This window comes from Monodon monoceros, unplaced genomic scaffold (assembly GCF_005190385.1).
Source record: "Monodon monoceros isolate NGI ecotype Baffin Bay Population unplaced genomic scaffold, NGI_Narwhal_1 Super_Scaffold_11, whole genome shotgun sequence".
NCBI lineage: Eukaryota > Metazoa > Chordata > Mammalia > Artiodactyla > Monodontidae > Monodon > Monodon monoceros.
The window spans coordinates 109,136,167-109,161,979 of NW_021703767.1; the positions used below are offsets into that span (position 1 = coordinate 109,136,167).

The 25,813-nt window shown below is 39.1% G+C and overlaps 1 protein-coding gene across 9 annotated transcripts in view; it reads right to left on the minus strand.

Annotated features, from left to right (window-relative positions):
• The window catches only part of MME (membrane metalloendopeptidase), a 334,644-nt gene that overhangs the window by 45,945 nt on the left and 262,886 nt on the right, over nucleotides 1-25,813 (minus strand). For all 9 annotated transcript variants that reach the window (XM_029214063.1, XM_029214056.1, XM_029214055.1 and 6 more), the window contains 6 exons: nucleotides 12,813-12,974; nucleotides 11,783-11,863; nucleotides 11,601-11,696; nucleotides 11,363-11,481; nucleotides 9,339-9,404; nucleotides 1,242-1,376 (listed from right to left, as the gene is read on the minus strand). In XM_029214063.1, the coding sequence (XP_029069896.1) occupies nucleotides 1,242-1,376; nucleotides 9,339-9,404; nucleotides 11,363-11,481; nucleotides 11,601-11,696; nucleotides 11,783-11,863; nucleotides 12,813-12,974 (659 nt within the window). The remainder of the gene's footprint in view (nucleotides 1-1,241; nucleotides 1,377-9,338; nucleotides 9,405-11,362; nucleotides 11,482-11,600; nucleotides 11,697-11,782; nucleotides 11,864-12,812; nucleotides 12,975-25,813) is intronic.

Sequence of the window (25,813 nt, forward strand, 5' to 3'; positions counted from 1 at the left end):
GTGACAACAGCTCCAATTTCCCCTTTAGGTCACTTACTTATTCATTTAAAAATTATGTTTGTAACATCTGCACGCAGTAACGTGCTGGACACTGTTAGAGACACATAGGTGATTCAGGGAGGACTGAGACCCCACTACAATCTCAGAGTGTCAGAGGGGAGAGAAAATGTAGACACAAAGAATTCTGAGGTAAGATACAACTACTACAGAAGCTGAGGCTGATCAAAGGAGAACATGGTCTTGGAAGGTGCCAGAGGTAAAAACCCAGGGTAATAAACTGTTCTCCTTTAAAAATTCTGTTTCCAACACAGAACCACATGTAACCCATCAAACTGCCATTCATCCAGCTGCAGCTCCAAGCAAAGTCTGGTTCTGATTCTACACTTTTGGTTTCATGTAGCCCCAGGAAAGCCAAAATTGCCCTGAAAGATCTTCAGTCTTCAAGATTCTGATGATAAAGTGACAAGCAGACGGGGATTTAGGAGTTGCAGGTTGCTGTTTGCAATGTCAGAGAGCTCTGTGGATCCTAGACTGAAACTGACCGTGAGTTCAATCAATAACCCGGATGCTGTTTACAGAGTTCACTCGCTTGAGACTGCAGACCCCGTCAGAGGAACTTCAGACAAGAATGTGCCAACTCAGACTCTAAGGATTGACCTGGAACTAGAGGAAACTCAGGAACACACCCCTTGGGCTTTGCTGATAAACTCCTCCTCTTGGATCTCCCCTGAGCTAATAAGCAGCCTGACAGTTTGAACTCAGTGATATCGTACTGTAGTGTGGCCATGTTCAGAGGCTAATACTTCTTAGCAAAGGGATAGAGACAATTTCTGTGGTCACCTTAAACTTTAAAATAAAATAAAGTAAAATTGTACATATCAAAACTAAAACAGCTTTGCTGAATAGCTAGCAATCAAGTGTGTCCTGAATCTCAAGGGCATCTCAACAACAGTTTGACTGTAAATAGTTAGGATATTGATGTAATCCACTTATAATAGGTCATTAAGTAGATCTAGTTTAATATTTGTCAAATTAAGTATGTCTCCTGGATGTCTGGAACCTGGTTTACTGTAAAATTCCAGTTTTAAAGGTCCTCTTGAAGTCAATGATCCATTCCCGAGCTATGCATTTTTATCACTTGGTTAAGGAGATGTACATTTTACCCTTAAAATACGATAGAGAAGAGAAAGAAATAAAAAGTGGTTGACATTGTTCAGTGTATCAGAGAAAATGTGTTTTACATTGGCAATTTCTTTTTCCAATTCCATAACTTTATTCATTTCCAAAGAAAGCTCTTTTTCATCGACAGGCAGTCCCTTTTCCTGACGAATCAATTTGGCCACAGAAATCATAAAATCCACATATGCTGTACAAGCCTGCAAGAAATAAATGACAGTACATTGCTGAAGAACCTTCTAAATATTCATCATGGTGCTTTAACTTAAAACTTATTTTCAATTCAGTATTAATTTTTGGTGACAGATAAAGCACAACAAAATAGAAATCCATTCCTGAATCCTAAAAGAAATGACCTGTACAGGTTCTCAGAAAGTCAATGTGTCTTTGAATTATAGCAGAACAATAAAGGATCACTCTGAAAGTACTAAGTAACTTATAACCATTTGGTTACGGAGATTTTATAACTTGCAACTTTTAATCAAACAAATTGCTTTAATAAGAATGCAGATGTAAAACATTTGGTAAGCAATAACCTAGTATTTTTTTCTTAAATAATAAATTCTTTTGCCAAATTTCCTTTTAACAGGTTTTCTCTGCACACATATATATATATATTTTTCAACTATCCATGAAGAGATGGCCACAAACATATTACATTATCAGAACACCTTTTATTTGTCTTCTCTGGCCAAGCAGTATTTTTTTTTTTTTTTTAATGAGAATGCATTCTCATGAGCTCCTCCAACACAAATCTGTGGGTTTTAGTTAATTCCAAAGCTGGCTGTCATTACTGTGAAATTTCTAAGATACCATAGATTTGAATATCAGCTTTCTTCTGAGAACTCAAATTCTTTCCATTTTATCTTCACACACATTTTAACTTTATGAAGATAAGCTATAAACTAGTTTTATTATTGACCTTTTATAGAATATATAAATACCTTATTCAAGTTCAGAGTGGCACTGAACCCAGGAAATTTAATACCACTTTCATAACATTGCTATTTAGCTATTATTTTCTATGAGCAGTTAAAATAAATTATGATCCCACCACATTCAAATTTATTCAAAATTCAAGTCCCAGCACCAGTTTGGCGACACGCAGATGACCGAATTAGGAAAGCCATACCACACAAGTTTGGGATCAATGGGTAGTTCTATGCTTCAAAGACTTGTCCACACAGGGTAAATATGAAGGAAAGCTGTAGAGTGCTTAACAATTCCACACTTTCAAGGGGCTTTTACAACCCTACTAATTGATTATCAGTGAAAGGGGAACCATTCTAGTCACTGTGAGTGCAAAGGCACATCTAAATTCACAGTGACTCATTAAGAGAATCAAACATAAAACTTATAGGGAAAATGAAAATATTCTATCAAGCAAGAACCTAAAAAATGTACAAAGTCATTATTAATTTGAAATTCAAGAGGACACCTTTAGATACTGGCATCCCATGACCTTTACTAAATGCTAAGAAAACAATTTCCCAGGGAGAGGGCTCTCTCTTTCAAGGATACCCAGCGATTGTGAGCCTGTCTCGCTGGCATCTCTATCCATGGATCTGCTACTCAATAGAACAAACTATTTTTCAGCCATGTGTCTGTATTAAAAACCAAATCACTAAGGTAACAGGGATAAAAGGATGTTTTTATGTATATTCTTGCCAACTCCATTCTTTTCCTATTAAAAAGTAATCAGAATTCTTGTTTCACTTTGAAGAAAACAAATATGTCTGAGTTCATACCTCATGGGACCAACTATTCCAAAGTACAAGCATGCAGTGCTTTGAATTAACTGCATTTCAAATCATATAAATTCATCTGCATTCAGCAGGGAATTACTACTGACTATGAAGGAAATGGTAATTAAAATTTTCCAGTATCAATCTACTGAGATTTTTTTTTTTACTCTATGGGATGCTTTTTCATTAATGAGGTGAGAAAACAATAATAAGAGTGTTCTCCTCCATTTTGTTGACTCTGCAAACTGGTTTTAACTCCAGTATCTTTATCCTTACAGATCTATTTAAAGACTAGAGAATTTGGCAAGCAGAAGAACTTTGGAAAATGCTTCTAGTCTTCTGAGCTGGTAAAGTTTCCCAGAAAACTGGAAGCATATTATACCATGAACTTCTGAGATGCTTGAATATTTAATACACTTACATGGAATACACACTTCCTTTAATGAGCTCCACTACCTGGCAACCTATTACAATGTGACTGATTAAAACATGTCTTAGTATCTTGATTATCTTTCCTGGCTTCCAAATTTATCTAGTAGCTGTCAGAACCCAGGCTTACTGCTGCTGTTAAATCCTTTCTACAAGATATGATTCTACCTTAAGGTATTGATTTTCTTCCTTGAGATACTTCTAGATTTTTAAAATGCCAAATAATAGCAATTGTCATAATTTGGCGAAAAAGTAATCAACACACATTTTAACATTTAAAAAGTACATTGGCCAGGATATTTTTAAAATCAGATGTCAATTTTTCTTTTCTGTCACTAAGAGAGCAACTAGTTATTACGATAAGGGTCAGAGGCAGCTACCTTTTTCGACAGTCGTAAGGTAGCCTAGTTGAAGCTTTGATACAGTGAATCCTTTATGTGACAAAACAAAAACAAACGAAAAAACCCCCAAAACCTAAATGTCTATGTAGTCCTTCCTTTAAAAATAAAACACTGCAAATCCTAATGCTTATAATAGCAGGTTCAAAGATGCTAATTCGTTTTAAATGGTTGGGTAAAATCCCTAATTGCAGTTTTGTGAACTTTTAAATTACACACTATTGGTGAGATGATATTTACTGGTACCCAACACCGTGAACTCTTACTCTAATTAGGACTATCTTCATATTGCAGGACCAGGCAATAATATTTATATATTGTCTCTGTTCAGAAGTTGGACTTCTCCTGCTTAGAAAAAAGCTGATATTTGTTAGAGTTGCCAAAGAGCAAGAGAGTGATGCCATTCCACTACTGTCCTTCATACTTGGTATCTTTGTTAATAAGTAACAGCAAGTCCCAGGGAGGAACAGAGAGCTCTCTGGACAGGTTGGCCAATATTTGTGTACCTTGGTGTGCCAACAACTATGGACCAGGGGTTTCACTTTGAAAGTTTCTGTCCCGGGACACCTAGCTCTTACCAATTTTCTGCCCTTCCCTTTCCAAGACATAATGTGGAGCATGAAGTGACCGAAAAGTCACAGAACTGTCTTATTCCTAGCCACTGATGCCGGTGGTGTTATTTAATAGTGTTACACAGAAAAGTTTCCTGAGGGAACACACAGGGGCCCCCAGCAGGAGAGAGATGTTTCCTCTCAGAAGGCTTGGGATTTTTTCCCACTTGAAGCAGCATGTCAGGGATCATGCAGCTGCCAGAACACAGAGGCTTACTCCCCAAAGAAGAGCACAGACACAGAGAATCACGCAGCCATTCCTGGGGACAGGAAGTGAGAAACAGCCCCCAATCCTAGCAGGGCTCTGGAGTAGGAGAAACACAGGATACAAGAGGATCCACTACGGACCAGCATGGGGACTGGTGGGGGCTTTCATCAAGTTATTAATGAGAGAGCCTGCAGATTCATATGAGAGAACTTATTGTGTAACTTCTAAGGTTTGTTGCATATGTTTGGGAAGGTGCATGTAGTTCTTTGTACAAACTGAGTTCAGTTGATCTAAAAAATTTCTTTTGTCATATCCAGGAAGTCTCAAGTTCAAAAGCTCCTTTATGTTTTGTGGACTGGGTGAAACCTCCTGACTATTAGTCACCTGGTGCCCAGAAAGTAAAAAATGAGGTCAGCCGCTTCCTTTGCAGGATCCGTTTTACCAAGTCAACCAAGCAGCAGTCACAGCAATCTTTTTAAAAACCAAATCAAATCACATCTAAATTATCCACCGACCCCTACCCCCAGTCATTCACCTTGTATCGTATCATCCAGTTTTATTTCTTTTATAACACTATCTCCATTTATCTTATTTCTTTATTTACTTGTTTCTTTATCATCTATCTCCTCCGATTAGAACATGAGTTCCATGTGAATAAGGACCATTTCTGCCTTGTTTCCTTGGTATCCTTACTGCCTAGAAAAGCATCTGTCACATAGTAGAAGCTCAATAAAAATTAAGTTAAATTGTAAGTATATTGAGTAAATTTCCCTCACCTCCTATGTCATCAGATTTCTAATCGCAGTCCAAGTCCGGAGCAGTTTCTCTGAGCTTGTATTTTGGGTAAGTGGGCAAACAAAATCCTCTCTAGGTTTACCCTCAGTTCCAATACCTGCTCATCTAAAGGACTGCAAAACTCAGCTTGTGCTCTTTCCAGAGCAGGTACAGCTTAGAGAATTTCCCTGGACTGTGTTTAAAAGAGGCCCCGGATCACCTCTTTTTTGGCTTCTAACCATTCTGGCCATATTCCAAGTCCTCTATCTTCATACCTGAAATGTTTCCCTTTTTTTTTTTTTTTTTTTTTTTTAATGAACATCAAATTTTTCTAAGCGCTCTAAATTTCTTCATGACTCTGGCCTCCTCCACCCCTGCCAGGCCCCATAGCATTATACTATATAGCTTCTAATCTCCAACTCCTTTGTTACCTCCTAGGGCTCTCACTTGCTAGATCAGTGGTTTTCTCACTTTTCTTTTAGCCCTGAGATGCTCTGTTCAAATAATGTTTTGTTAATGTATAAATAAGTAAAATGAATCTTGAAGAATGTAAACATGAAGGTGTGGCTACACAGAGCACTGTCATTGGCACACACAAAGTGGTCCTTAGGTTCAGAAACCACTACCCTGGCTAATTCTACCTTTTCAGACAGACACAGAACATAAACGTATCTGTGATCCAATTATGCTCAAATATTTTGGGTACCTAACCTGCAGATCCCTTATGAAGGAGGACAAGGCAGCAGTCAGCCTTGAAAAGCTAAACAGGTAGAGAAAGGGAAACTTTGAGACCAATTCCAATTCATCCCCATAGAGTTCAGAGACTCTTCTGGAGGTGGTGATTTTTCAAGAAAATTAAGGTTGTCATTCCTTTCAGTGAATCAATAAGCAAGAGCTTTCTCACATGAAGTAATTGGTTGGTTCCATTTTAAAATTCCATGAATGGGATGATTATTTTTTATGGGCAATATGTACCTTTCATATTGTTTTCCTAGCATGGAAATGTATACTCTTGTATGGGATGGGATTGTTTCAAATCTCACTACTTCTGTCCTTTGAGGTAGCAATGTGTCATTAAGTGATCTCTTCAGATAATCAGAATACCTCAGAAATAAGGTTCTATCTCTTTAACAAGAGACATCCAGCATGAGTGGCTCCTTGATGAACCCATTTTGAGAACAGTTTCATCTGCCACGACATTTAGGAAGTTCTATTTATTTCCCGGGAAAGGACACTTTATACAACAAGGTGCCACACAGATAAATCCCAATTTTTAAAATAAATGTATGGATTTGTTCAGTATTTATATAGATGGCTATGTGGCCTTCTGCCTAATATTTGGCCTATAGAACACTGTGTTATTTTTTTTTTTGTAACATCTTTATTGGAGTATAGTTGCTTTACAATGGTGTGTTAGTTTCTGCTATATAACAAAGTGAATCAGCTATGCATATACATATATCCCCATATCTCCTCCCTCTTGCGTCTCCCTCCCACCCTCCCTATCCCACCCCCCTAGGTGGTCACACAGCACCGAGCTGATCTCCCTGTGCTATGCAACTGCTTCCCGCTAGCTATCTATTTTACATTTGGTAGGAACACTGTGTTATTACATCTACATTATAAACTCCTGGAAAAAGAGTGTTTATGTAGTCTTGTTTGGCACCTTGTGTCATCCACATGAGCCGGCTTAATTCATAATTTTAAATGAGATTTGCTCTCCAGGTTTTTCTGTAGAAATAGCACCATCTAGAAGGAAAAACAGATTGGGAACCAGGAGACAGGATCATGATGAGGAGGGCTATAGTAGATATCTCTCCTCAGCTGCTCATAACAGAACCCTCTATTCTCTTTCCTCTTGGTGGAACTATCGATCAAGGGGTCTCCCTTCCTGAGCTGTAGAGATGGGTTGCCAGTACCAACTACCCAATGAGAGAGCCCAGTTCCCTGGACACAGTGATTGGTCAAGAGAAGGGCAGGTGGCTCAAGCAGGAACAATCAGAGCGCTTTCCTCAGAAACTGATAGGAGTAAGAGAGATAGAATTTCTTTTTTCTGGATTGTAAGGCTGCCAGGGATCATCTCTGATGCTACAATGGAGAAAGCCTGCTAGAGAAGGACTCCAACACAGAAGAAAGTAGCACCTTGAGAACAGGAAAAGAGATAAGATGGTTCAGTTGAACCCCTGGAACCAACCATGCCTGATTCATCCCTAGAACTTTACATTTAGGTGTGACAAACAGAAAAAAAAATTTTTTTACAGAATTTAAGTTAGAGTAGGTTTCCATTGCTTACAATTAATGTTCGTGACACATAGATCTTCTAATCCATGACTTAAGCAAATCATTTTACTTATTTGGGTCTCTATTTTCTCATTTGTAAAATGAGGAGTTGAACTAAATTCTCTAATGTCCCATTTAGCTCTTAAAGTCTGTGCATAAGTAACCTTAATTAGTAAGAAAACATACCATTCTGCCATGTAAAAACTATAAGAATAAATACCTTTGAGTTTCTATTGCCTTAAGGCCTGTTCTCTCTTTAGGAAGGAAAGTACAGAAAACAAAAAGGAACTGAGGTATTTAAGTTTAAAATAACCAGAGGAATACAATATGCATTTCTCAAAATATAATCTAATCTAAAATTAAAAAAAAAAACAAAAAACAGCCACAGGTTAAACAAAATGCTTCCATATGACCCAAGCCTATGAAAGACAGCTCTAGATTATGACCTTTTCTCGATTATGAGATAGCGTTGAATATAAAATGCACAAATACACCATCATCTTAACAACAGGATCCTTTCCAAAAGAAAAAAAACAAAAAAGAAACTTTACCACATTAAATGTATACACTAACTGGCGGATATACTTTGATATCAGGAATGTTAAAATACAAAAAAAAAATATATATATATATATCTTTTTAGGATTGGACAAATTTGCTATGTTTTTAGGACAAAATCCTAAATTTGAAAAACATCCTAGTTGATGACAATGAAAATGTAGTATAATGAGCCAAAATTCTTCAATCACCCTCAACTCTGCAATAGGAAGCAGCTAGACAGCTCATAAAGCCAATAGCTGCAACCCACACAATACCTGTAATGAACTCAAATGTCCCCTGCCCATTTGACCGTCTGTGTTATTAACTGTGGGCTTTTACAATATATCTTTTTCTTCATTTCAATGCTGTGTAGCCACTCAAAAAGATACTTTACAATGAATTTATTCCATGCTATTTTGAATTTAATAATGAGGCAAAATGCACACTCAGTATAAACATGTAAAGCTAATAATTTTAATTAAGAAGTAATTTCAGCCACACCACCATTGTGACCCATCAGAATAATCAAAGGTAAACTTAACTTACTTCTGAGCTACAAAATAATGAGGAAAACATTTATGGAACCAACACCTTCCCCAAATACCTAATAATATATTACACTGCTAAGTTTATCATCTATGGTTCCTTTATATCAAGAAGCAAAAGCACGTCAACACCAGCTTGAGGGAGGCAAGGCTGTGAGGCAAAGCGAAGCAGTTCTGTGGGGTATGATGAATGTTAGAATCAGAAGGTGACTGCAAAGGTTTGTCTGAACCCAATGCCCCTATCTGGGTAGTCCTCTGAAAGTCAAATCAGAAGGCTCTAGAAGAGTGCTGCAGAGTATGATGTGTCTGGTACTGGACCATTCCCTGGTCCTCACTGGCACTGACCTAGACCATGATTAACCTGTTCATTTTTTAACTGATCAAATTTATAGAGAAAATAAAACATTTAAAATTGACTTTTCAAAATGGGTCACGTGACTTAAGTACTAAGGTCAAGACACGAACAAGGAATTTCAAGTTTCTTTGTTTCTTAGTGTAGAATATTCATTCACTCAAAGGAAGCTCACTATTATGCGTGATTTTCAGTATCTGCCTGAGTGAAGGACATAGAGCGTTAAGTTTAAATTCTGTAGTTTCATTTTATTTTGTTGGATTTTTGTTTTTGTTTTTACCTCTTTATATATTCCAGTGCATTCATAGTAGTCTCTGGAAGGCAGGCCAAGTCGAGGCTGGTCAATCTATACAAAAATATGAGAAGAAGAAAATAAAGTATTCAGTTGATATAAAACAGCTGGACAAATTACAAGCACGCCTATCTATGTATGAGCAAGATCCTAGTGTTCTAGCAAATGTAGAATAGATAGCTACCGGGAAGCAACCGCATAGCACAGGGAGATCAGCTTGGTGCTTTGTGACCGCCTGGAGGGGTGGGATAGGGAGGCTAGGAGGGAGGGAGACGCAAGAGGGAGGGGATATGGGGATATTTGTATATGTGTAGCTGATTCACTTTGTTATAAAGCAGAAACTAACACATCATTGTAAAGCAATTATACTCCAATAAAGATGTTAAAAAAACAAAAAAGATCCTAGTGTTCTTGTTCTTTGTAAGGGTAATAAGCAGGCACTGAGTGAATACATAGGAAATGGTTTCCACGCTACTGCTTCCAAGTGTTAAACTGATGGGTAGCTAGATAATCTGGAAGTCTGTGCTGCAGATACTTGAGAAAAACCAAAGAAATCTTGAACAAAAAAAAAAACACGGGGAAGGATTTTTAATGCATAACAAAGGGGGAGGTGAACAAATACATGTTAGAATCTAGGACTAGGGAGCATTATACTTTTACAGGACATTTTGGCTTCCTGAGATTCTAATATGCTCCCCTGAGGGACATTCTCTTCTACCCCCACCCTTAATTGGGACAGAAAAAAAAAAAAAAAAAAGGTGTAAAACCTCTATGGTAAGTCAAGAAATTCTAAGCTAGCAGAAATCTTGATTATTTTGAGATCCTCTACCCTAAGGGGATAGAGGAGATTCCTCCTCAGTTCTCTCCAAAGCTGTCCTGCTCAGGACGCCAGCAGACCCAGCTGCCAGCTGAGTGTGTGAAAGAGGTAACTCATCTCGGTTCTAGTGTGTCCAGTCCACCTTGGATACCTAGCAAAAACTTGTGGACATACTCGCGGCTTTGTGAGAGTCCCTCTTACGCGCCGCACAGTAAGATGGATAAGGTACACTAGAGCATTTATGGGTGAGAGTGAGAATCCTAGCAGCTGTAAAGGGCCAGGCCAATACAAAAGAAACAGAACCCAGAGGACTGGTAAGGAAAGAGCCAAAAGGCATCCCCACGGGAAGAGCCCTGCCCCTTCTTCAACCTCCTGACCCTCCTTAGGAAACCGCCTCATGGCGATCATGCAGGATACTGGCACTTGAGAGCCAAAGGAGAGAACGTAGGAAGAGAGAAAGGGGTCCACTGTAGGCAAGAGTTGGGTTCAGCCTCTTTCATGATTTTAATAAAAATGACTATAAAGATTTATGCAACAGTGACATAATTATGCTTCTGTGACCTGCAACTTTTGGTTAGTTTCTTTTACAGGAGACTAAATAAAAGTCCCTAGATGTTTCACTCTATTCCAAACATACTCCGTTAAGTAAATCTTGTCCTAGGTAAACCTAAATGAGTGGCTTACACTTTAAAAAAATCAAATAAAGCCACTTAAAAAGAATGGGATTCTGTTTACCTTAATTGAGAAAAAAGTACAGACATTCTTTAGCAAGAACCAAAATTGTGTTAAAAATCCCATTTCTATGATCTTTCTGGAATCAATTAGGAATTTCTAATTTCTGACCTGTATTACTTATGTAAACCAGACCATGCTCCTTTCATGAACATACAGAGAAATCAGGTGCTTTTTCTAAACAGGAGAGACCTGAAGTCTTTCCTTTCTTATCATTTGTTTTTATAAACGGAGAGGTATCTAAAACAAAGGTAGCAGGAAGGAGAGTTGAATGTCTAAACCACAGCATCAAGAAAACACTTTCAAAATTGGGAATCCAGGCGTCTGTCCTTGAACTTATTACCACCTTGCTCATGCAATTCAAATGAGAATATGCATTATTTCTAAATATCAATAACAACAATGTGTGTGGAAGTTTTACTGCAATTTAAAGTAACTTTGGCTGTTGGCCACACAAACTTACATGAATTACATGGTTCATAGAGTTTTTATCGTCAGTGCCAACAAAAAAATTAATAATGACTTTTTTCCCATATTTAGAATTCAGCTGTGCAATAGATTTCTCAGCTGTCCAAGAAGAACCTAAAGCAATGAAAGGTGAAGTATATCATTAGATGCTTTAGTGCATTAATATGATACTGTAATAATAACAGATTTTATATGGAAATAATTTTTTTTTAAAAGAAGGAAAATTGCCTTACTATATGTTTGGTCCCAGTTTTCTGTCACCACTGGCCAATCATATATATCTGGTAACAGTCTGAGTAGAGGAAATCCGCCTCTGCTATCAATAGCAGCTTTTGAAAATAATGAATATAAATATATTATGAAGACTATGCATATTTTGGCATACTCCTAATAAAATAAAATACAGAGCACTTACATTCATTTATACAAGATCTATACAATGTTTTTGCTTTCTGCACTGCTACTATGTCTTCAGTTTTGGGTTCCTGAAGGACATCTGAAATAGGGTATTGATAAAACACATCAGTATAATTGCTTATTTGCAGCTGCAATTAACATTTTCAATGCAGGTTTGGTAAAAAAAAACTTTTGTACATATGTTCACACATCTCCCATTCCAAAACCCTATAGGAAAAACCAAACCCCTTACACCAGATCATTATTTCTGGTGCAGAACTGAGAGTTGGTTTCATCGCCCAGCTTAGCTTTGTGTGTGTGTGTGTGTGTGTGTGTGTGAACAGTGGTGTGTACTGCTCTACCACAGAGAAGTTGCTTTTTTTGAAATTGAGGTTAAAAAGAAAACAAATACTACAGAGGAATTTGGAATTTACTGTGATAGTCTTCTTGATGGTTTGAAAATAACTATCTTTGTGTGATAGTACTGTCCATGCTCCAGATGAAATGAATGTACTGTTCTTCTTGTTTGGATATTAGAAAGCAGCAAATTTTTTTTTTTTTTTTACAAAGTAACTTCTAAAAGAGGAGAACACAGAATGGAGGATAGCAAAGGACTAGACACTGCTTTCTCAACTTCCCAGGGAGAGTGTCTTAACTGGGTTAGAACAGATATACCTACTCTGGGAAGGCAAATCTCAGTAACATCTCACAGTGACCTCAACACAGGGCCAGGGTAGAAAGAACATGCAGGTGGTGTTTACTGGCAATAATTTAATTTCTTCTGTAAAATGGCATAAAGATCCCATCTCCAGGGATAATAGAGCTTTATCGTGTGTACCTACAAATGAAAGCAGGAATGCTAAGAGATGCCAACATATCCATTTCAGCGTCTACCACCCTCAGAGTGACTCAGCGGTGGTCCACAAAACTTGGAGGGATTATCAACTTTAGTCTTTTGCGATACTCCCTGTAATCGCTAAGAGCTATATCTTAAGAAATGGATATATTAAGAGAGAAATCTTTGATGCATAGACACAAACCCCACTGACCTTTCAAAATGACTTCTAATTCATCCCTTAGAATGTCAAAGTTACTGTAACGGGAGCTGGTCTCAGGAATGACGTTGCGTTTCAACCAGCCTCCGCAGGCGTATTTGAAAAAGTCTGTACAAGGCTCAGCAGTGGCATCCATGTTCTGGATCAGTCGAGCGGCTGAAAGACCAGAGAAAGGATAAGATAAAATGAAGGGTGTATTTTTGTAAGTTTGGAAGGGGAAAAAAAGAGACACATTGCTTCTTTATGATCTAGTCAACCAGGCTGATGCTCCTCTTTTTACTTGTGTAACTGTGGATTCAGGTAGAATGATGAATATTATCTGTGTATAGTCCTCCTTCCTTTACTGTAGTTGGTTGGTTTTATTCTTGAGAGGTCTGGGTCCTCCTATCCTATATCTCACCCCCTCCTTTAAATAACTGAGGTTCTTGCTAGTTCCTATGTCAGATGAAAAAATGAATGCAGGGCTTCCCTGGTGGCGCAGTGGTTGAGAGTCCGCCTGCCGATGCAGGGGACACGGGTTCGTGCCCCGGTCCGGGAAGGTCCCACATGCCGCGGAGCGGCTGGGCCCGTGAGCCATGGCTGCTGAGCCTGCGCGTCCGGAGCCTGTGCTCCGCAACAGGAGAGGCCACAGCGGTGAGAGGCCCGCGTACCGCAAAAAAAAAAAAAATGAATGAAGGTCTGGGCCTGGAGTCACTCCTCACTCTGATAACTTGGGCTGTTGACTCCGCTCTTCAAGGTGCTGTGACCTTTGAATGTCTACGAGGCTGGCTCCAAGGCATGTGGGATTGTTAATGGATTTTATCGTTTTAGTAAAGATCTGAAGCTACAGTGATTGCTTCTTGTACTTCGCTTACAAAATTTTTGCAATTCAAATTTGATATCCGCTCTGCATTTGTCTATGTAGAGTCTGTCATTCTAAGATTAGCTGTAAGCTTGTTAGTTTTTCTTATGTCCACTATTTTATCTTTGAGATTTATGATGAAAGTGCAAATCAACCAACACTGAGTATTTACAGTGTGCAAAACACTGTGGTGGGTGTGGCAATTGATAGAAGGATGTATAAAATTTTCATAAAGTATTACCACTGAAGAGAAGAATATTACATACAGGAGGCTCAATGCCCACAACTTCTATACCTGGAATAGTGAGGAAAACCTTCCACTGCCCTCCCCTCGTTCTTTCTCATACAAGTGGAACTGTTTCGCAAGGAAAACAAAAGAGCAATTGAGAATTCATCTGCATCAAGAGAGTATAAATTCTCAAGTGAGCTTCTGAAAATACTTCACTTTCTGAATAAATAAGTTAATTAAACACTTTTAAGAATTGCTGAGCTCTGTGGAATTTTCCAACTTGGAATGGTAAATCTGTCTTTCAGCTGAGCCTCAAGCCCCTGCTTCTAACCGCTTCTGGACACGTTTGCCTGGCTGTCATCTCAGGTTCCATCTCTTTAAGACTAAACTCTCTGGGCTGCCTCCAAACCAGTCCTCTCTGGACGTTTATACTTTGGTCTACAGCACAATCGTTATCACAGCCTTCCGTGTTTGAAATCTTGAGTAAAATTCTGTATTTCTTGCTCTCCCTTGGGCTTATCAGTAACTCTTTTGCCTCTTTTCTATACTCTTTAGATGATCAGTTTTACATCTTCATCCCTTTTGACCAGAAGTCACCTAACTACTCCTCTTGTTAGTATTATCTCCCTACTTTTATACATATGTCGAGTATCATTCACAGATTAAACTTCACCAAATACCCTTTTGCTCTGGCCACTCCCTTGCTCAAAAATGTCAGTGGCTTGACGTTGCCCAGGTTAAATTACAAACTCTTTAACTTGGCTAACCAAAAGTCTCTACCTTCTCTTTTTTTTTCCTGAGTTTTCATACAAACTCTGCTCCAGCCAGATGGGCTAACTCCACGTGCCACAAACACTCCTGTGCTTCTCTACCTCATGCCTTTGTTTCTCTCCCCCTCACCCCACCCTTTTAACTCCTCCTCCCATTCTTTCCAAATTCTACCTACTATTCAAGGTTCATCTTATGTCCCATCTCTCCTGAAGCTCCCATGACTCCAAACTTTAGGGAAAATTTCTTTCTCTGAACTCCTGAGAGCTCACTGCCTCACTCAGTCTTAAAGAGGCTTTAGATGAGGCTACTTTGAATTTCTCAGGTGAATACCTACTGTGTCTTCCTAACCATTCTGTTGATGAACTTAACCTCTTTGTAATCCCATCACCTAGCACTTCAGTAAAAGTCATGCAGTTAAGTTTATGTGTGATGACATTACTGAATCATCAGTGAGCCCCCTTCCTCCCTCCTCCTACACGCCCCCCTCCCCAGCTCCTGCAGGTCAGACCAGCTCTCATTTCACAGCCTCCAGAGTCCATCCATCCTTCCAGGTCCCAGTTTCTATTCTTCCTTGGGCCCTCCTCTCTCAGGCTCTTTTCATGCCCTTTCAACCAAACTATGGCCCCAGGTCTCTCCCCACCCCATTCATCCTGTGTGTCAGTCAGATTCACATTGTCCTGTCATTTCAGTACGCCATTTTCCACTTCAAAGTTTTCAGTATAATCCTCTTGCATTCATAATAAAATCCAGACTCACAGCACATTCTAACTATGAACTATAGTTCTGAACTATTCTACTTCACTATACCTAGTGAAGCTTCTTTCACTACTTTCTAACATGAGCCATCTGCCCCAGTTTAATGAATGTATTCATTTTCTGCTATGAAACACCTTATAGTTCTCTGCTTCTGTAACTTTGACCATAATTCAGGCATATTCAAGGCCCAGTTCAAATTCTCCTTCTTCATGAAGGATCGTCCTTACAAAGCCCATATCGGCTGACATCACATTCATTTTTTTGTTGGAAAATCCATTGTCTCTTCACCGGGACTGTGGTTCCCCTAAAGGAGGAGATACATTTTCCAGTTTTCTCTCAGGGCCTAACGTTGTGCTCAGTAAAGACTTGTCAGTAAAATTTCTAACTTGAAACCTCAAGTAAAGATTAAGAAATTGACCTTAAAAAGGTAGAGAGAAAATGCAAATCCCTTGCACTTTGAAGGAAATGAAGATTAGATGACAGGGGAAGTAAAAATAAAGACCCTAAAGAACAGAAGATTATTGTGTAGAGTGAAAAACCAGAAAATTGGAACCTGAAAGGACTGCTACCTAAAGACATTCTAAGCACACATTTTTAGCAATTTTATATAACTCTTGTCTTTTAACATACTTTTAAAAATGTAAGCTGAATGTTGTAAAGGCAACTGCCATTTTGGGAGCACTTCTATTTTCCTCTCTTCTCTGAGGAAATGGATGGTTTATGTCCTAACACCACAAAGAGCCAAAAACTCCTATTTGGGAGAGCAGCAAGTAGAATGAACAGGGAGAGGAATGAACAAGTCTCACTGCCTCTCTGGAAGTACCACCTGCCTTGCCTGAAAAGGACGAGCAGTGGCTGCAGTTCCATACTCATGAGCGCAAATCCACTGCCACGTTCTTGCAGCCCTACTTCCCACATCTCCCATAATGGAAAAAGATGATCCTTTCCCTCTTAGGTTGAATTGCTCACTTGATACCCAGTTACACTACTTACATCTGGACAACAAACCAAAGAAGCAGCATTCAAGCAATTTGTGAGGGATGTGAAGACAAGAGAGGGAGAGGCAACTCTGCCAACCCCTTCTATGCCACTTTTAAAACTGCCCTTTGACCAGAGAGCTCATCTGAGCACAGGCGCTTCCAATCGCTTCAAAGAGAGCTCTGCTCTGATGAATATTTTGGGGCCATGGGCCAAGGCAAGGCAAGTTATGGGCTAGCACTTTTATGCTGGGGCTTTGATCAACCTTCCTTTAATCTCTTATCATGGGTTTGATTCTCGTTTTGCACCTTATCCTCTGGACCCCCTCTGCGCTGACTTTTCTTTGAAGTCGGCGGTAGACTCATGGGTAGAAGGGCCATAGGAAACAGACGCACCACTGTCAAACTGGTTAAAATTGTTTTTGTATTTTGCACGTTGAATTACTCAACCTCTCCACATAGCCACACCTGGGCTCTTCAGATGTTTCCTTATCTGTGGGTTTCTGGCATCTGAGTAAACAAATGTGGTTTAAAAACAAATAAAATTATTTCACCTTAGTAAGCAGACATAAAAAATGATGTAGTAAAGGCCAATGTATTGATGTGGAATGCTGTTGACCAGATGTTTATAAAGTGAAAGAAAGTGTACATTACGATTTTTGAAAATCTGTATAAAAACAAAGGAAGTCTAAAAGGCCTTTACAGCAGTTATATCTGGGTGGAGGGATTATGAGTGTGTTTAATTTTGTTTTATTTGCTTATCATTATTTTCCAATTTGTATTAGATGAACATGTGTTGCTTTTGCAATAAGAAAAAAGTTTATTTTTAATTCAAGAAAATAGTCACATAAAGACAAGAAAAGTAATCTATTAGTAATGAGCTTACTTCTTATGAATGACAATTCTGAATGTTCTACGCTGATAATAAATGGCACACCATTTTTTTCCCAACTAATCTTCTTGTAACATTTCCCCAACTTATTTGATCATAGGAATTTAAAAACAAGCTCAACTACCATCTGGGATGTTATTAATTACTGTATTCATTACCAGGGTCTATTGTGAGGGTATGGATTAGGACATGCTGTATAAGCTGAGAAAATGTTTGGCGTGCTTAAATCAGGCAGACTTGTTTTGAATCCCTGAGCTTCCCCACTTCTTTGTTGTACAAGAATAAGTAGTTTCCCCAAGATCAAGCAGCTAGTAAATGATGGAAACCCAGGACTTGCACTTAGGTGTGCATGGCTCCAAGCTCACCCTCTCCCCTCCATACTTTGGCTATATCAGGTGGGAGTGTGTGAGAAGCAGTGAGCATGCTCCATTGCTTTCTCCTCCTCCACTCTTTCCCAATTAGCCTTTATTCTCCCCTTGCCATGCCCCCTTCTTTACTTTGTCTGCTCCCTGCCTTTCTGTCGCCACAGCGTCCCTCCCTCCTCAGTGTCAGCCTTATCACCAGCAACTAGTGCTGAGTCCAAGGAAGAAGAAAGCATCAGAATTTGGAGTCTGTAGTGGCCGGGAAGAAAGGGTAAAAAACAGATGAACTCTTCACAGTGGGGCAAACAGACAGGAAAGTGGCACGGAGGCCTTTCGTACTCAAAGGCACACCCCGAAGTGCATCTTCTTGAGGTGGACACGTAGCAGGGTTCTTGCCTAACCTTCCTCTGGATAGAACAGGATGGATGATGGAGGGTGAAAATTCTCAGTGATATGTTGTACAGCAGTATTTTTCAACTCTGGCTAACCATGTGAATCACCTTAGAAGCCTTTAAACATACAGATGCCAAGGATAGATCCCTGATCAATTAAATCAGAATCTTTGAGGTGGTCCAGGCATTTTTTAAGGCTTCCTCAGTGATTCTAATGTCCATCCAGGGGAGAACTATCAGATTAGCCAATAGAGAAACACAGAAAATGAAAACAGGGGAATCTAATATCAGGAAGTAAAGACGGTCCCATACTTAGATGAATCAGGCCTATTTCTTCTTGCCTTTCCAGTCTGTAAGTACAAATGGGCCCATCTCATGACAACCCATATTTCTAAGTACAATTGTCCCTTCTGAGTCCCTGGCACAGGATGGCCAGGGTGTGTCTCCTGTACAAGTCCACTCTCCTCAGGTCTCCACTCTCTATACTGGCTTTACCTCTACGACCTCCTGTCCCAGACCCCATCCATAACCTCTGGGGTTGGAGCCCTGTGATACAAGGAGAATGCCTCTCTTCCATCATCATTGTCCTAGAGGAGTTCCCAGGAGGGCTCATGGTGCCTCCAGGTGAAGAGCTCTCTTAGATTTTATCTCCATACCTCCCTCTCCCAAGAACCACAAGGACGAATGGGCCTGGTTTGGGGGAAGACTGCAACAGCAAAAGCTGAACTATATTCAGAATCACTTCTCTGATGGGAAAGGCTTTATTCAAGGGACATTTTTGTTGAGCTTGACTTTTTATTCCTCTGAGATGAGCTCTATCTTAGGAGGCTCCTGGCCCTCTCAGGCAACAGACCAGAGACACAACCACTCTACTCATCGCCAGACATGATTAGACATGGCAGAATTCCAGATACACTGGAAACCTGCTACATGTCTACCTCAAGAAGGGGCAATCCTTGGTCTGTCTTTGAATGCCAATGGCTTCCAATGTCACATGATCCCCCTTTCTTATCTATATGCCATGCTTTCCAACAGCATCAATAGCTTGCTAACTGAAAATAGAATTTTAGGCACTATACACAAGAAATATTTCTATGTTGATACATGCACATTCCATAGAGGCTACTTTTCTGGTGCTGTGTGTGTGAATGTTCATGTGTGTTTTAAAGAGATTTCTGCATATGTCAAGTAATCCTGGGGAAACTCTCAGTAAAATAATGAAAATCTCAAATAAATATGATTGCCACAAGCAGCAAATGAATAAACTGGATAGCATGAACCTCTGCTGGCACTTAATTGTGGGTTTAAGTTTATTTAACGTGGATCCCTACTCAGTAGATCACTGATGCTTTCCCATGCGAATGGATTAACAGGAATTATGAATAGGGCTGATTCTCGTTATTTGATGGGTTTTGTTCTAAAGTCAACACTAACATTGAATTAACAAATACTGAATCATTGACCTTTGGAAAATAGTGTTAGGTTCCTATGAGCCTCTGATCACACAGTATTTTCATCAACTGATCAATACATAATCTTGTTTTATGTCTGTTTCTGTTTAATTTCTGATTTAATATATATCATTGATTCATTAACATTGAAGTCACAACCAATAGCACTACAACTCATACCTGAATGAAGCTTATTCAACACATGTCTTTTCTCTGTAAGGCACATCACAGCCTTCTTGCCCTTAGGAACACCAGACAGCACTTCAGCTCTAGGCTTGGGGGCCATTTTAAACAGTTAAATCACTAACAAAAAGCACAGAATATGTGAAAAACGTGGCACTAAATAGACTGAGAGAAGGACCCTTGTTTACAATCTCCGTGTTGGACCTCAGCTGGGTACATGTGTGCAGAGCGATGGAAATCTTTCATCAATCTGTGTATGTCTGTAAATGACCTCGAAAGCACCGTGAGTATTGATTTGGGGGTAACAAGTAAATTTTAGCCAGTAGGTGAATTAGCAAATAGGAAATCTGTAAATGATTAGGATTGACTACGCTTTTGTCCATTTTTTCTTTGAGGCTTTTAAAAAATATCCAGGAAAATGTGCACAACAAACAACAATATTAAGTGGGAATGGTTTCAAATCACTTCTTTCTCAATTACTACTGTATTTTTCAAAAAATCCTGGCCACTATATATTTTGGTGTCGAACATTTTAAATAGGCTAGGCATCTATTTATAACATATATGCCACATATCTGGCTTGGTGGCAAAATTTCTTCACTGATGGTTCTTGCCCTGCATAAGTAAGGTTTAAGGAAGCCTTTATGAGCAAAACTGTTTTCAGCTCTGTTCTCTCCCAATCGGCCTACGCCTTTGGTTTTTTGCTCCCAAAACATTTTCACACAACATTTTCATTTTGGTATCTTAAAAATCACTGTAGTCATCAGCCTGGCTTATGACTGCTATGGAAGTGTCCAGAAGAGGTCAGAGAAATGCTGGGGCACCCAGGAGCAAATGCTCCTGTGAAGGCCTTAGGACATTCATTTCTGACCCAAACTCCTATCCTAAATGTTTGCTTTATTAATAGATACCAAGCTTGATATTACTTACTAGGCAATTTTTGACAATTTAAAAATCTCCTTTGACAACATTCTGAAAGTATTGCTGACCTCATTCCCCTGCTGCCACCCTCCTCCCACCACCCCCTGACCAAAATTAAGGCAGAGTCAGAACGTTTGGAAAGAACACAAGGAAAATGCAATGTAATCACAATAGGTCACAAAGGACTCCATTCAGAAGGCAACAATGTGGAAACTAGAATCTGGGGGACCATTCCTAAAGAGAAAATGACTGAATATTAGCAAGCACACCAACTAATACTAATAAAACCAAGCAGTTTTCATTACAAACATTCTGGATTCTTGCAAAATCCAATCCTCCCTTTTAAACGAAATCCCTGTTTCAAATTGCTTTTGTGATATCTTGGTTGAAGAAAGGTTGGGGGGAAGAATGGGAGGGAACACCCGATGCTGGATGTAATCAGGACTGCTAGTTAATCATTTAGTCAAGCACTCCCTGTCAGCCACTGGGTAAGTTCCAGCTAAGCCAAGGTCAAGTCTTGCACTAGTCCAATTGGTCAGCACCAAGAAAAGTCATCTCTATATAACTGTGCAGAAATTATCTGTGTATTTACACAAGTAGATTTGAGGGAAGTTCCAAGATAGTGAATTTTTTCTGTAGAGCTGCAATTCTCAGGAAAGGAGACCTATTTTTTGTGTTTTAGCTTGAGGAGTAGTTTATAATTGTATTTCATGTACACATGTGACCAATTTACCTTGAACGCATAGGCACAAACGCACACTCACACCCACATACACACAGGCACATGCTATACATACTTAACCTGGAATCCAGTTGCTATCAGATTTACAGATAAACTCACTGTCAGATTTATAGGCAAAATGTAAACTATAGGATTTTCATTAGGGTTCAGCCAAAGATGCTTATGTAATAATAATAATAAGTCAATGTTTGACCTGTGTCAGGCGCCAAGTGCTTACTTCATGCGAGTCAATTTTCTAAATTCCTTGACTTTGTTTATCATTTAAACTATATATGGTAACAATATTTTTGTCTCCACTTTCTAGCTATAGAAATTGATGGTAAGGAATCTGTATCCAAAGTCACACAGTTGGTAAGTAGCAAAACTGAAGTTTATCCTCAAGCAGTCTGGTGGCCAAAGCCTAGGCTCTTAACTATGATGTTAAACTGCTTCTCTGGTTTTGATTATATTTCTTCCTTATAATATCTTCCCATTGCTCTATAAATAGGACATGTTACCTCTGTTTTAAGGAAACCTAGGCATAGAGTGGTTACATGCCCAAAGCCACCAATATGACTTTAGATAGAGCCTAGGTCTAATTTTAAACTGATGTTTTTCTACAGCATCATCCTTCTGTAACTCCAAATAGCATTAAAAAAATTTTGGAAACTCCACAGAGAGAGAATCCAAATTAAATTATGTAGCAATCACTGTCTTTCTGATGCCCAATTAAGATTTTATTGCTCCATAACATGAGCATAGCTACATAAACTTTTTCACCTCATCTGACCCTAGATTTTTAGAACTTGTTGAGATAATTACAGAAATCTCAAGTCTAATGGACCTACAGTAATAATCTTTAGTTGGCTCTCCCCAAATTAGTGAAATTCTTCAGCCTTATCTCATAGCCCATTTAAATGAATGGCTCACAGCCAAGAGAGGACATTCAATAATTTTCCAGTAGGGATTCCTCCAAAATTCACAACCAAAAACATTCTGTTAACAAATGGAAGCCCTGAAACTGTGTTACAGTTAAGTTAAAGTGCCATAAGTCTAAAAATAAATTTTCTTTTTCAAGTCCAATTTGCATTTTAAATCCAAAAAGAGTCTTTGCTGGCAAAAAGCTATTAGAGATTATACTGCAATTTAAATACAATATATCACTTAAAATAAGTTATCAAGGCTATGTGTTGATTATAATGTTAATGAATAATAATGTTCCTTTTTTAAGGAAAGATATAGAAGGTTATGAAAAGGCTACACTGCTCCCTAAGTAACTCTCATCAGTTAGATCCCAAGCTTCCTGGACACTGGTGGATGTTTCTGAAGAGGAAGCAATGAAATTACATACCCATGTTTCTCACATTTAAACATTTTGCAATTTTGGATCACACTGTTGAACAGAAATGATCAGTCCAACTTCAGTAATATGTAATTACTGAGAGTAACTCAAAACATTCTGCCTTTGCATCAATTTTGGTTAGGGCGTGGTACAAAAAGATCATAGCAAAAGGATTAGCTGGGTCACTGGTGCTGTAGAATGCTACCTCAAACGAAGTCAAAATTGTAAAAACAAAAAAAAACTCTTCTCCAGTGGGCACTATGAAATTTAGTATGTATTAACAAACTAGGCATTTAGTTGACACAAGGTGGTATTAGGCTCCACATGTTTATATTTTTTTAATGAATATGTATCTCTGTTCTATTATAGAAGACCCAGAGGGTTATGCTAAATCATTTGTCTTCTCCAAAAAGATTTTTTTCCCTGTGGACCATGGAAAGACTCTGAAACTTTTCATTTCATTTCAACAACTATTTTTGAGTACCCCTACGTGTCTGACACTATTGGGATCTGAATATATGTCATGGCGAATAAACATATAATCCCTGCCCTCACAGAATTTGCAGGTCTTCCTCTGACACAAGACTGTTTCTTTTATGATGCATATGAACTCCTATAGTGTAACTATATCTAGAAACGAAGGGTTGTTATGCTCTGTTCTCATTTCCAATTCCTGAACTTATGTAGTATTCAGTTGACAAGTAAAGCTCCTATTTTATGTAACTTAGAGGTAAGGAGTCACTTGCAGTGTGCGTCTATAAATAAGCTTATTATGCGTGTATGTGTGAGCTGACCAGGAGTCTGAATGAGCGTACTATGAGTGAAGCAACCTGGGATAGAGGAACCTTCGAGGACGATGGTCAAAAACCAGCAGCACTTAGCCAAACAGACACTCAAGGGAAGGCGAGCACAGGGCCTCATTAAAGGAGAGCAGAGATGAGTTACTGAGAAGGAAGAAGCTCTGAGAGAACTGGAATTGGAAAAGAAAGCCCAGACTAATGGAGATTTTGGTCGCAAGGAGCTGGAAATGCTTACCTGAGTAGGAGATTAGTTGAAAAATCTCCCTGAAACAGGAAAATAGTGGGAAAAAGAAATGCATACAGAAACTGTTTCCTTGTTGACCCAGTTCTAGCTTAGGAGGGTAGAATTAACTAGGTAAATTAAACAACCAAGGAAGAGAGTAATTGACTTTACTGCTAGCAAAGGAGATAGATCAGACAGAAAAGAGTTTGAGAGGGAGATACAGAACTGAGAAATCTAATTTACATATGTGAGACAAAGCCCGAATGAGACCACCTCTTTGCTGCTATATTTGTGTATCAGGTGCCCTAACAAACACCTTGCCTAGACAACATTGGTTTTGTGACCAAGATAAGGAACCTGACAGAATAAATATAAAAAATAAATTAAATATTCATTTATCCAACCAATATTTATTGACAACTTACTATGTGCCATGCACCTTGCTAGCTGCTGGAAACAGACTGATAAGTAAGATAGAAATAGTTATTACAGGGGGCAAAACTAGACATTGCACAACTAACTACAAGTGAGACGTGAGTTATGGGTAAGCATATAGGATGTGCTGGGAGCGAAAGAGTTAGCTAGGCAAAGATGGAAGAGGGAAGCCATTTCATTCCTTCATTCATTCAACAGATATGTGAGTCAGGAACAGAGTTGTGGTCCAGGCAGAGAAGGTGAGTGACAGCCTTGATAAAAGAGGCAACCGAAAGAGGACTGGAGTGTAGAGCGGCTCTCTGTGAGTGTGGAAAGATAGGCCATTCTCAGAAGGAAGGATACAGGATAGATAAAGAATGAAGAGCTAGATCCCCAGGGCCTCAGAATCCCAGGAGGAACCCTACCTGTCTTTGATTGGTGGAAAGAGACCTGTGGGAACTAATAGTCAGGGGCTTGGCCTTTGTCACCCTGTCCAGTTTAGGAAAGAGATCTGATCATGGGAAGAATGATTTACTCTTGCTGAGCTTGCAGGAAACAGCCAGCCTTGTCCTAGAAGTCCTTATCTTGGGCATCTAATAGAAGCGGGTCCTTTCATCCTCAATCTATCTGTATGGCTGGTCAAAAAGTTCCAAATCATCTCTTCAACACATGCCCTTGCCAAGTCAACTTAGGCTTTCAGGAGCCCTAGTTTGGACAAGGTCTCCCCATGAATCTAGACAGAGTTCTCGTGGATTGCAGATGTTAAGCTGCCGGACGACCTCTTCTGTAAGGTTCATACATCATGGCATCGTTTGTATGACTGTGTGGCTAGGTGAGAGATGGAGCCTTAGACCATCAACCATGAAATAAGTTATCAGTATGAGATGTGCAGTTTCTAAGAAATAACTCAAAGTATATTTCCAGGTAATCCACAGAATATAAAAACAATGATAATTATAGGTACGCCCTTTACCCACAGCAACGATTCTAATTCCAACACCTTGCACAATGACTAGTTCATTATAGACACTCCAAAAGAATCCTTCATTCTCAGTTAAGTCTTCTGTTAGGAAATTATCACCACCTGTTATTTAAAAGCCATACTTTTACTTTATCAGATCTAAAATATTTTGATACTGGTTTCTTATGCCTGTTACTACACTCGAATAAAAATGGCTTTTATTGTTCATTTAAAGTCGGATAGGCAGTGTCTGAAAAATTTTGAACTTTCAACACTTAATTAGATTTTCTTATATTTAAATAAAACAAGACAAAGAACTGATTCCTCCCTCCTTAAGTTTTTAAAATTAATAGGTGTGGTTGGCTGATGGTTGAAGGAAAAGCCGGATCCTTGGCTTTCTGTGTTGGCATATAACATTAGTGAGTTGTTTCTTCCTCAGCAAATGAAGAAACATTTTTCTTCCATATAAAATGTGTGTCATGTACATAAACTGGGCTCAGGTAGAAGCAGTCTGAGCCAATCCAGTGAGACTGAATCCTATTTTAGATAGACCACAAGGAATCAGCAACAGAGGAAGTTCCTGGCTAAGAGCAATGGAGAGAAGCTATACAGGGACAAGGAACTGCAGGCAGCTGTGACGAGGGGGCTGTACCCAGCAGACAGTGTGGTGATCCAAGAAAGTTCTTCAGGCAAAAGGCAATGAGGTTAAGAACTAAGCTGGGTTTCAGTCCCAGAAGACGGGGAAGAAAAAGCAGAAAC